Source organism: Ceratotherium simum, chromosome 25 (genome assembly GCF_057802395.1).
Source record: "Ceratotherium simum simum isolate JZ-2026a chromosome 25, ASM5780239v1, whole genome shotgun sequence".
Lineage (NCBI taxonomy): Eukaryota > Metazoa > Chordata > Mammalia > Perissodactyla > Rhinocerotidae > Ceratotherium > Ceratotherium simum.
The window spans coordinates 26,263,528-26,275,983 of NC_141924.1; the positions used below are offsets into that span (position 1 = coordinate 26,263,528).

A 12,456-nucleotide genomic window follows, 5' to 3' on the forward strand; every position below is an offset into this window, starting at 1 on the left:
GCTATTTATATTTCCTCCCTTAAAAGGAACTGGGTAGGTGACATGTGTTTAAACAAGAAATTACAAGTTATTTGCATATGCTTACATAGATTATACAGTCTCTTGGGCATAGTTTATGTTGTTATTTTTCTTATAATTGTTATTTTCTCTTTCTCTTTTTTTTGGCCAAGCTGCATTTATTGCTCCTTATTCCTTAATCTCAAATTGAATGGCAGTGATAGAGAAACCCTGCTTGGCTATTAGAAATGCAAAAAATGGCAAGGGCCATCAAAAATTTACTTTTGAGGGGGTACGATGAGTGCTTTAAATTTTGCTTTTAACCTCTGCAAAGCAAGCCAAGCAAATTTTTTCTTCCCACAGGCCAACATGAAATTCTAATTATTCCATGAGATAGTACAATCCACTGTGTCTCTATTGCTTTTAGTTGTTATTTTTATTTATTGGTTGCATAGTAAATATATTTAGGACTGCAAGTTAGGAATAATGTAACTTTGAGTGTTTTACTGTAAATTGTTCTTGATCTCCATGAAAATTCTTCCTCTTTTCCTGTGATTGATGTAATTCAGGTCTGGGAAGTATTAATATAGATAGACATTTTCATTAATAATAGAAAATTGCTTGTAAAGTAACACCATATCACATTTAATTAATTTGGTTTGGAAGAGATTATCATTTATTTTATTTCATGCCAATGCTGAAATTCTAATTGTGAACTAGGAGCCTGGTTGAACAAGCACCCTAGTTCAGAATTCTCTCAGGAGCGGGAGAGTAAGGTACTAAGGAAACTATAACTGGCAGTTGTTTTGGTGCTGTTCATATAGGTTATAAGTTAAGGAAACTATTACTGGCAGTTGCTTTGATGCTATACTATAGGTTATAGGTTAAGCAAACTTGCAGCCCTGTCCTTTGCCCCCATATAACCCACTATTAATATCAAGAAGAGAGGTCAGAAAGCTGCCCCCATCTTGCTAATTACCAAAATTCGTAGAAAAATAATTTGTTGAATTTATTTTACCACGTTGGGATGGTAGAGTAAAACTTGTAATTAAATAAAATAGTGTCAGCATTGTTCCAGTTTCATCCTTTAGCTATTATACTAAACAAGAATAGTATGAGTGCTGCCTGATTATTTAAATTTCTGGTTTCGTTTGAGTGAGTTTGTCCATTTAATAAAGTATTGAATTATCCTTTTATGACATTTTTCTTATTTAATATTTTAATCAGATATATAAAGTTGTACATAACAGAAATCACAACCTCAAAAATGAATTATTCTTTATTGTTTGAAATAAATTATATGTTAAAATAAATTTATATTTCTTCAAATATCTTTTAAAGTTGCTTCTTCTTCAGGTGATCAGAATTTGGAAGCTGAGAGGTAGTAAAAACAACTCTTATGCCAGTGGCTCAAGAGATAAAGTTGTGAACTCTCGCCTTTATTTCTGGATAATCAGTGAATTCCATATTAAATCGGCAAAGGAATGGCATGTGTTTTACGTCATTTTCAGCAATTAATTATATCCAAAATCATTGAAGTCTGTTTTAAAATTATCCATTTAACTTAAAACTTAAAAAGAAAGTATAGCACAGCAATATAATTTATTCCAAAGAGACTTTCTCTAAAGACTTCTGCAAGGAAATTGTCAGTAAAACTCATGGACCATGAGTTTTAGGATCATGGTCAAGCAACTTCATGTTTTTTGATAAAAATTGGTACAGCAAATGAAAGTTGGAATCAGGTTAAAAGGGTACAAATGTATAGCTGTAAGAAGTAAAATTGTTTATCTCACTGGCATTGGCCTATTTTGCATTAATTTAAGTTCAGCTAGAAAATAATTTTGGCGTCATGATTCATGGACAAAAGAAAAATATCTTAAGTTTAGATTAACTCAGACACTGTACCTGGGTATATTCACATGTGTAAAAGTAAGCATAGTCTCTGATTATGGAATTATTGTTATTTAATTACATAAGGTTTTGCTGACCCAAGACCATGTGCACTCAAAAAAATTCATAAAACTAATTTTGTTAAGCTTCAAGAAGCTACAGAGCCGCCATCTCAGGCATCCTTGCGACTGGAGTCATGGTGAGGATATGGGCTGGGAAATCCATTAGCTATTTCTTAATTGTTTTCTTTTCCCTATGAAGGACTAGCCAGAGCCAAGTCAGTTCCCACAAAGACCTACTCAAATGAGGTTGTCACACTGTGGTACCGGCCGCCTGATGTGCTTCTTGGTTCCTCAGAGTACTCAACACAGATCGACATGTGGTAAATATATGCAGATGTTATTGTTATTTATAATTTTGAAAGAATGTAGCCATTAACACAGAGCTACTGATAGATATTTGACTTTTAAGGAGATATTATTTTAGAGACATAATATAAGCAATGATTAAGAGTTCTGGCATGTAAGATCACCTAGGTTTAAATACCAATTCTACCACTTATAACTATATAATCATTTTATTCAAATTAATGGCCTGTGCCTCAGTTTCCTCATTTAAGGAAGTGACAATAGTAGCAGTAACTACTTTAAAAGGCTGTGGATAATGTTAAGATCAAATGAGCTAAAATATATAAAACACTTAGAAAATTGGTACATAGTAATTTTAAACAAAACTATTATTTTTATCATCATTTAATATTCACCAAAATCCATTTGCTTTGAGTGCATTTAAAAATAAAGTATTGTAGGTATGTTCCTCATATACCACTTTGATCATGACACTTTTGCTCAAACACCTTTGCTGCTTCTCCATTCCTTACCTGTAGAATAAGGAACAGTACTTCAAACTAATACTTAATGATCCCCATAAAATGTCTCTAAACTACCTTTTTCAGCTTATTTCAGACTGTTCTTCTACACAAATGTTCCCGTTTAGCCAAATGGGCTACTCACCATATCTCAGAAATAACCTAGGCTTTCCCACTTTTGCTCCTGTGTTCATACCGGTCCACCCATCTGGAATGCCTGCTTTGTGCTTCTCTAACTGGGGCTTGTGCCTAGCCACCTTCAAAACACAGCTTTTCATAAATCTCCTGAATACAACCTAGCTTCCAGTAGCTGTTCCTTCCTCTGAACTGTGGTTGCATTTATTACCTATACTCTTCATTTAGTGATGTCATGTACTTCCTGATGTTGTCTTGGGTTGAACAATTATATATCCTTTTGTATAACATTTTTTTCTTTTTTTAAACTTATTTTTAAAATGGTAGTAAAACATACATAACATAAAATTTACCATTTTAACCAATTTTAAGTGTACAAGTCTCTGACATTAAGTATATTTACTTTGTTGTGCAACCATCACCACCATCCATCTCCAGAACTTTTCTCATCTTGGAAAACTGAAACTATACCCATTAAACAACTCCTCGTTTCCCCTTCCCTCCAGTCCCTGGCAACTACCATTCTACTTTCTGTCTCTGTGAATTTGACTTTTCTTAAGTACCTCATGTAAGTGGAATCATACAGTATTTATCGTTTTGTGACTGGCTTATTTCACTGAGCATAAATGTCTTCAAGGTTAATTCATGTTGTAGATAGATATTTGACTTTTTTGTGTGTCAGAATTGCCTTCATTATTAAGGCTGAATAATCATTGTATATGTATGCTACATTTTGTTCATTCATTCATCGACGGACACTTTTGACTATTGTGAATAATGCCGCTGTGGGTGTGGATACACAGATATCACTTTGAGACCCTGCTTTCAATTCTTTTGGGTATATACTTAGGAGTGAAATTGCTGGATCATGTGGTAATCTTATTTTAAGTTTTTTTGAGGACCCACCATACTGTTTTCCATAGCGGCTCCATCATTTTACTTTCTATGTAACATTTTAATATGTAAAATTAAATTTTATATATAATTGCTAGATTGTAAGTCCTTTAATGGAAGGACTGTGTCTTAAACTTACGTGTATTTACACAGATCCGAGAATACAGTATCCATTCACTGAGCTTCCATCCATTTTTCTTCCTTCTCTTATACACACGCGCACACGCACACTCTCTCTCACATAGCCACACTCCCACCCTGTACCTATGTGTTCTATATCTGATAAAAACATCTTCAGCCATTTGCTTCTCTCTATCCCTGCTACCTACTACCTCACACATAGTAAGCATTAAATCACTATTAGCTATTCAAGGTCATGCAGAGGAGAGCTGGACATTTTAAGTGGGAAAAATGGATATAGCAATATGGAAGTTGAGACAAATAGGATAAATGGTAACATTAGTTGGATCTGAAAAAATCTCTGCAGGGGGTTTTCTAACAGGCTAGTACAATGTTCTCCAGAGAAGCAATCTTAAGGAAAATATTTTTGTACTTCATAATATGTAAATGGATTGCTTATCATTTTTTTTTTTCTTATGATATGTTTTAAAGGGGTGTTGGTTGCATTTTCTTTGAAATGGCTTCTGGAAGACCTCTATTTCCAGGATCAACTGTGGAAGATGAACTGCATTTAATTTTCCGACTGCTAGGTAACAGAAGAAATCTTTTCCCAGTGATATGTTACCTACAATTGACTAGCTAGATAAGACTGTATCTTTAAAAAAATATGTAAATTTGATACTGCAGCTAATATAAATAGCTGTTGTTATAAGAATTATAATTAGCATAATTATGATAAAGATAGATACTTCTAGGTAACTTCATTTACTGAGTTCTACCTTTGCAATAAAGGTTTTATGGAAAAACAGAAGAGAAATATTATTGAAAATTGACCTTTAGCATATTATTAGGAAATATTTCTGGCTTAAGTGTCAACTAGATAGGAAATAGAATCTAGCTTATGTGTCAGTTAGGCATCATCATTTTTGTGGCATCATTGCATAGTCCAAAAAAAAGTCCATATATGTTTACTATGTCTATCATTTCAGTTTCAGTTGAAATATTCAAATCATCTACTAAATGTAAATTGTTCTTTAAGACACTTTCTTAAGTCTCACTATTTATATATATTTGCATATATTTAAATTTTTATATATTTATAAATATATATATTTTTTTAATTCAGGAACTCCATCTCAGGAAACTTGGCCAGGTGTTTCTTCAAATGATGAGTTCAAGAACTACAACTTTCCAAAATATAAACCACAGCCTCTAGTTAACCATGCACCCAGGTATTTTTTTGTTTTCTTTAAGTGAAAATGGGGAAACCCACCTTTATTCTTTGCAGTATTTTGAAGCATTGGCCACAGTAAGGATTCAGGAAAAAATATATAATACATGTATACAATTCTTAAATATTTTGGATCTAATTTAATTGAATTTCTTCCTTCTTATCTCAGATTAATTTTATTTCATTACCCAAAATAACCAAAGTATGTAAATCACAGAAGTGAGCTATATATAAAATGAATATAGAACAAATGTATTAGAATTCTAGAGTTTATATAGATTGTTCCCTTTCTCAGAAAGAGGACATTGATTAATGCCTTATTCAATATCAGGAAGACCATGATGAAATTTCTGTTTTGCTTTCACAGAATTATTCTCTATTTACTTACAAAAACCTAAGAAAGTGTTATAAGTAAAATCTTGACTTTGACACAAGGTGATCCGTCAGTATTTTGGCCAATGTTAGTGACATAATTTGTATTTGAAGAATATAAACTCTTTCTGACCCCTCTTTCTGATCCTAAATGTTGGCCATTCAATTAAAGTTTCTTCTCAGACCTAACCCCAGATTCATCCGAGACTCCCATTAAAATTTGAGTCAGAACGTTTTTACTTATGGAATATATTACATTTTCAGTAAGTAACATAGAATAACTAAACCCTTTGACTGTATTTTTCCATCTTTCCTTAAAAAAAAAGTGGACACCAATAGCAAATAAGGCCAATGTCTTTTAATTAAAAGCCATTCGCATTGGTCACAACATAACACTCGCTCCAGTTCCATTTATTCTCAAGCTAGGGAAGAATAGCAAAACAATTCTGATACCAAAAATATTTTTACAGTATTTATGTGAATTGATATGTTACCAAAGCAACTAATAACATTGTAAGTAGACTTTCTTAGGAAGAATAATATTATGTGCTGGACTTTTTGTGTGTTTCTCTCCCAAGTACCATAAATCCTAATTTTGTTATTTATAAATTGCTTGCTGTTGTAAAGTCCAGTGTAGAAGGTTGAAGCTTTCTTAAAAGAAAATTCTCCATGACCTTGGCACCTAGCTTATCTGTGTCCAAGGAGCTTTGTCAGAATGGCAGACTACAAAGGATTAGAAGAGTCTAGAGAATGTCTAGGCCACAGCATCCACAGAACCCACTAAGAGCACTCGGGGGGAAATATTCCTTTATTCATAATTGTGCTTTTGCCACTGAAATGCAGTGCAAGATAGAACCTGTGGTTGCTGATCAGGATATTATCCCATTAAGATAATCCCTAAACCTTCTACTCCCTATTATATTAATTTCATTCTGTAATTATCTGTCTTCATCAACTATATCATTGGTTTTGTAGCCCTTTTTAGTTAAATTTTATGAAGTTATTGAGACATATTTAAGTTGAACTTTATAGCTTCTAGTACCCAATGCTCAGCAGACCACCCTGTAAAAATTTGTCAAATGACTCATCTCTCTGTCTTTCTTGAACTACAGTGATACATTTTGGGGTCACTTGTCTCTTTATTTTCACCCACATAATAGGAAAATGATGCTTTTGTACTCTTGCTTTCAGTGGAACACTGTGAAAATTGATGGAATTTACTTAAGCTTTCCTGATGATAAAGGTTACTTTGTTTTGAGATAGAATGGTGATTTTAAAATATTCTGTAGTTTTAATAATCTGATTTGTTCTTGAATATTGAAAATTTGAATTGAAGCCCAATTATTTATGGTTTCTTCTTAAACATTGGCAAGATGAGTCTTTTAAGGGTAAAACAGATTTGAGTCTATTTGAAAGCAACACGAGTGGCTTTTTTGGCACCTGAATTTAGCAGATTAAAACACTTGGAAAATAGCTTTATTTGAAAAATTGCTATCAGCTAAAATAAAAGAGAGTAACTTGCCACCTGTTTTTTGTTGTTTCTAGGTTAGACTCTGAAGGAATCGAGTTGATAACAAAATTTCTTCAGGTAAGTTAATCTTATTGTTACGTCGGTTATTAACTTCTCTAAGTGTCAGTTCCTTCATCTGTAGAATGAGATCAGTAAGACCACCCTCAAATATTTGTCATGACAATTAAATAAGATTATTTATGGTAGTATCTAGCATGCTTAAGGTATATGCTTAAGTAAAAAAAAATTATGGCTTCTCTTAATGTGTCTGGATCTCTCATTGTAACCTAGAGCAGTCTGAGGTAGTCAGCTGCTGGCATTGATCAACTGTGTCAAGGCCATGTTCTCTGCACTTCATGTTCTCTTTCTGTTCCTTATACTTACTGCCTTATAGGCTGCTGCAACTCCCAAGACCATTCATATCTTCATTCAAAGTAGGAAGGAGAGAGAGGATAAGGGTTGTATCAGCCACATTAGTCCTCTTGTATCTGGAAAGCAAAGGCTTTTCCAGAAACTCCTGCAAGCCTTCTTCCTAAGTCTTTCTGGCCAGAACATTAATTCTAAGAGAGGCTGGAAATTGGATAGCAGGATTGTCATAATTAGCCTAAACTTAGAACAGTCATGGTTCATGATCTGTCTCTTGGAGTTGGAAGCATGGACACCTTAAACAATCTAGGTTATCTCATCAAGGAAAAAAAGGAAATGGGTATTGAATAGGTAATTTAATAATGTGTGTCATAAAGGTATTGGGTATATTTCCAGTGATCCTTGGTGATCATGAAGAAAAGTAACACCAAAGGTCAGATATTTTAATTTTCTATTACTTCAGAAAATATAGGAAATCTAAATTTTTAGTTAAGATCCAGCTTTATCTTGGAAATTTGGAACTGAGATAAAATCACTACTACATAATCTTAATAGCAACTCAAATTAGAGTGTATATGGTTCTTAAAAAATAGTTATTAAGTGATCAAAATAAAAGTAGCTCTGAATGCTAATTTGCTCCCCCATTTACAATATTTAGAGAAAAGGTTAATGAAGCAGTATTTTGCTTTTTCACAGTACGAGTCTAAGAAAAGGGTTTCAGCAGAAGAAGCCATGAAACATGTGTACTTTCGAAGTCTGGGACCAAGAATACATGCTTTACCTGAAAGTAAGAGAAATTCTAAAGTGTCCCCCCTGCCCATCCTTATTTTCATTTGTTCAGAGTTGAAGACGGCAGTGAATTAGGGATTTAGGAAGAGATTGTTGTTGGTTTTTAAGCCTAAAATTCTAGTCTTTTTTGTAATTAGATCAGAATTCCTTAGAGGGAGGTATATGTCTTATTTGCCTATGTTTTCATTTATTTCTTTTAACACTGAGCATATTGCCGCTGCTGTATAAGAAATCAGTAGTACTTATGCATGGGTCATGAATCTTATTGGACTTAAGTTGGAAAATGCCATCTGATAATAAACATTGTTATTAGGCCCAATCTGGATTACTTAGATTCAGAGTTGTTAAAAATGGATTTCAGGCAAAGAATAATGAAGCACAACCAAAACATAAGATTGTTTTTTTGAGAAAGTAGATTTTCTTTTCAAGATATAAAGATGATCTTCCTTTACTGTGGTCACTCTGCTTTTACTGTCCCCATGACAGTGGTGAGCATATTGTCAGTCACTAAAACAGCTGATTTCTCATGCCTGGGGTAACTGATTTTACTCATAACATTCTTTTTTTTTAATTACCCCAAAATTTTACTTTAAAATTGAGTAAGGTGAGTGGAGAATTAGGAGAATATTTGGGAAGTGAGCTGCCAAAAGCTTTTGTTAATTTCCCATTCTCCTTTACTGTAATACTCATTCATCAAGGTGTGCTAATTGGAATCAAGAATCCTTGACTTTTCACTTAGGACTTATTGGATATTTTTTAATGAAAGGTCACCTCTTTGGCAGAGATTGGAAATGAGAAAGATGAATTATGAGTGTTTTTTAAGATGATATTTACATTTTATTATTAATATAAAATTTCATAGTTTGAGGTAGGCAGTTATGGTTGTACAAATCTATTCCTTGTTTTTCTCTAAAAATCTGAAGACAGTTTGAGGACCTGATACATTCATGCCATCATAAGGAGACAGATAAAGGACAGAAAGAATAAAAACCAAGTAATACATATTGATTAGGTCTCTTAACCTCAGGAATCCTAGAAACAGACTATGTGTATTCTCCTCAGAGAAACACGTACTTGAGGCATGATTTAAAGGCGAGTTGGGGAGTAAAGTTCTGAAGAGAGATTATTTTGTTTGGTTTTCTTCTCAAAATATGGGACAAAAGGGGAAATATTTCAGCAGGACTTGAACCTTGTAAATGTAGTATAAATGCTTTATGTTGAATCAGTATACATTTTAAAATATTTTGTCTATAGTTGGGTTATATTTGTTTTAATGCTGTTAGATCTTCACCTGATAATTTTTATCTATGCATTTTAGGTGTATCAATATTCAGTTTGAAAGAGATTCAATTGCAAAAGGACCCGGGTTTTCGAAATTCTTCTTATCCAGAGACAGGTGTGTTTGTCATAAACCATTTCACGTGTCGATCATGAAATTTTGCGTGGAACCAAGTTTTTGGTTTATAAATTGATCAGTAAAATTATTGATGTAAAAACCAATGTACAGTGCATTCCACAACTGTGTATGTTTAGCATTGCACGTACTCACTTTTCTGTATGATGTGGGCAGCTCAGTAATTCTTCAGAGAGAAATCTGACTCAGTCAAGTCAGGGATCCTGAAAGCTGCAGATGGCACAAAGACCTCTTACGAGTGGCCTGGCTTGATCACTGCACTCGCCATCCCTGGTACCTGAGGCAGAAGACACATCTCGTGCTTCCCTAGTCATCAGGTTCATCACTTCGAAGCATAGAAGCTGTAGATTGACCCCATCAACAAAAGGGTCATTTAAGACAGTGCTGATCACTCTTACCGTGGAATATTAGCTTTTGCTGGTGGGAACATTAGCTTCCTAGAGTCACCAAATACTGTATGTGAGATAAAACTGAACCTTGAACTGCCTCATAAAATGACTTTATATTTTAGGACATGGGAAGAACAGAAGACAGAGCATGCTCTTTTAAGTCTGATAACATGGTTTCAAGCCCAGGCCCCAGCCTTTCTTATCAATCAAGGACTCAGATCTGAAGGCAATTTTTTCTTTTGGTGGACTTGGAATCTCCGTTTGTCTACACTGTCCTCTTCACAGTGGAGTCTTTTTATTTCAGACCTACAGATTGTTTTTATATCTGTTGTCACAGTGTGACAATTTTTTTGTACAGTTGGTTTTAAGGTCTTCTCTGCCATTAGAGCCAGTAGGTTACAGCTGTTGATGTAACTGTAGCTGCAATTTTTGTGCAGGACTGAGAAACACAGTGCATTATTTATTGCGGAATCATTGCTGCTAAATAACTACTGTCTGTTTATTTAACGCAACAGTTGAATGCCTGAAGAAGTTGCAGTGGCTTTATTATATGTGAATGCATCTATTTCTCCTCACGAATTGTTTTACTGCTGCATTTTTTGTTTGTTTGTTTTTGAAATTAAACTGCAGTGTTTCCTGGAATGTAAATTTAGCTTTGCTTAACAGTAAAATAAGTGAGCCATCTCGAACACTCTTAATTTCATGCTATATAATCTTTTACTGAACATTGGCAAATAGAGTAGCTAAGAAATTGATAAGCACATTATCTTTATAGGAAAGCCTGTGATGCAGAAGTTGATTCAAGCAAGTGAATACCTGACATTTTGGGGATCTCACATTAGATACCAGTAAATTAAAGCACCAAAATTATTTATTTTTACCTTACCTGATTTTAGAAATATTTACTGCATATTATTGGATATTTGTATACTAATACACTTACCTGTTTTACATTGTGCTTTAATTTAGTTAAAACTAAACCATCCAAGTCAAGTCAGACATTAGAGGTCTTGTTTTTGTTTGTTTGAGATATAATTCTTTTCTTAGAAAGGATGATACTCCATTGGGGAACAATGTATTTCATTTGGGGGCTGTGTATATGTGTGTGTTTTAATAACATTCACTTGGAATCAGCTGAAATATGTAATATGTCTTTGAAATGAGCCATGATAAATACAAATGAGAGATATGAGAACTTAGAGGATTTTTTTAAAGCATTGTAGGTATTATCTGTTTACCAGAGACAGTAAATATTTCTGTTTTAATTATGCATCTCTTTGAACATCATAAACAGACCTTGGTGTTGGTAACAGTGTTTTAAATATTTGTGTTCACTTTTAAGGACTATTTGTTTAGTGCATCTTATAAACTACAAATCTTAATTGGTATATTTTGAAATGGTCATGTAAATTTTTGGCTTACATATCATGAAAATAGTCATAACTTAATTTTTTTCCTGAATTCACTGTAAAACATTCAGGGGTCCTACCATTTCGGTTCAGGAAATCTTGTAGTTTATTGTTATTTAACAGTATTAAGTGAACTTTTGTATATTCCCTTTTAACTTTATTTGTGAATAGTGATTGTGGCATGTTTGGGGTGTTATTTTAATATCTCATGATACTGAAATTAAAAAAAAAAAATTCTGGAAGAAACAGATTCATGTGTAATGGTGAATATTGGACCACTACTGCTTTTCACATTTGTAAATTGGTTTTATGTTAAACCCTGTAGCCTAACAAACTGCTGTTATTTCTAACTGACAGACATGTATTAATATTGTACTTTGAAGGTTATAAATATTATGTGGAAATTCCTTCATTTTGTTTTAAATTTATAATAACAAAATCTTCATGTTGTTAAAATGTGGTTTTGTTGAGTCACAGTTCTTTCTTGGGGAAGAAGTCTTTGCAGAATGGGATCATTTTCTTTTATGGGTCTCATTCTTAAGATAATGAACTCTCACTGTTTCAGTAATGATATTTAATTTATATTTGTGCTGGCCATTCATTTAGTAATCTCTACTGTAATTTTATAGGATAGCACTCTCAATTATAAAGTGTTAAATTTCTCATTTTATCAGTTATATATTTGATTTGTTGCAAACTTGACATACCTATCCAAAAGTTTGATTCTTGCATATAAAAGGTGAAGGAATATATCCAGTAGTTACATAAAATTCTTCTTCCTAGGAAGTCCTAGGGATGTTTCTTCATTTTGTTAAGGAATTTGGTATTTTTTTGATATTTGAGCATCATTCAGATCCTGAAAACTTTGCAGTGAAGAGAATTGAAACTCAGAAATTTTGAACTTGAACACTTATGATTCATCTTAAACTGACAAGGTTCTTTAAGGTAAGAGAGGATGCCTTTTTTGTTTCCCTTCCAAGTGATGTTAACACATTAAATGTGTTACTCTAGGTGTATGGAAGTGGCTGCATTTGGTGCTTTATCAGCTTATGTTTGAAAGACTGCTTGTTAA

The 12,456-nt window shown here is 33.3% G+C and overlaps 1 protein-coding gene across 1 annotated transcript in view; it reads left to right on the forward strand.

Annotated features, from left to right (window-relative positions):
- The window catches only part of CDK17 (cyclin dependent kinase 17), a 101,115-nt gene extending 89,100 nt beyond the window's left edge, over positions 1–12,015 (forward strand). The window contains exons 11-17 of the mRNA XM_004417980.3: positions 2,149–2,269; positions 4,397–4,494; positions 5,031–5,136; positions 7,053–7,095; positions 8,080–8,170; positions 9,491–9,568; positions 10,098–12,015. Of these exons, the coding sequence (XP_004418037.1) occupies positions 2,149–2,269; positions 4,397–4,494; positions 5,031–5,136; positions 7,053–7,095; positions 8,080–8,170; positions 9,491–9,568; positions 10,098–10,135 (575 nt within the window). The 3' untranslated portion in view covers positions 10,136–12,015. The remainder of the gene's footprint in view (positions 1–2,148; positions 2,270–4,396; positions 4,495–5,030; positions 5,137–7,052; positions 7,096–8,079; positions 8,171–9,490; positions 9,569–10,097) is intronic.
- Positions 12,016–12,456: the final 441 nt, after the last annotated feature.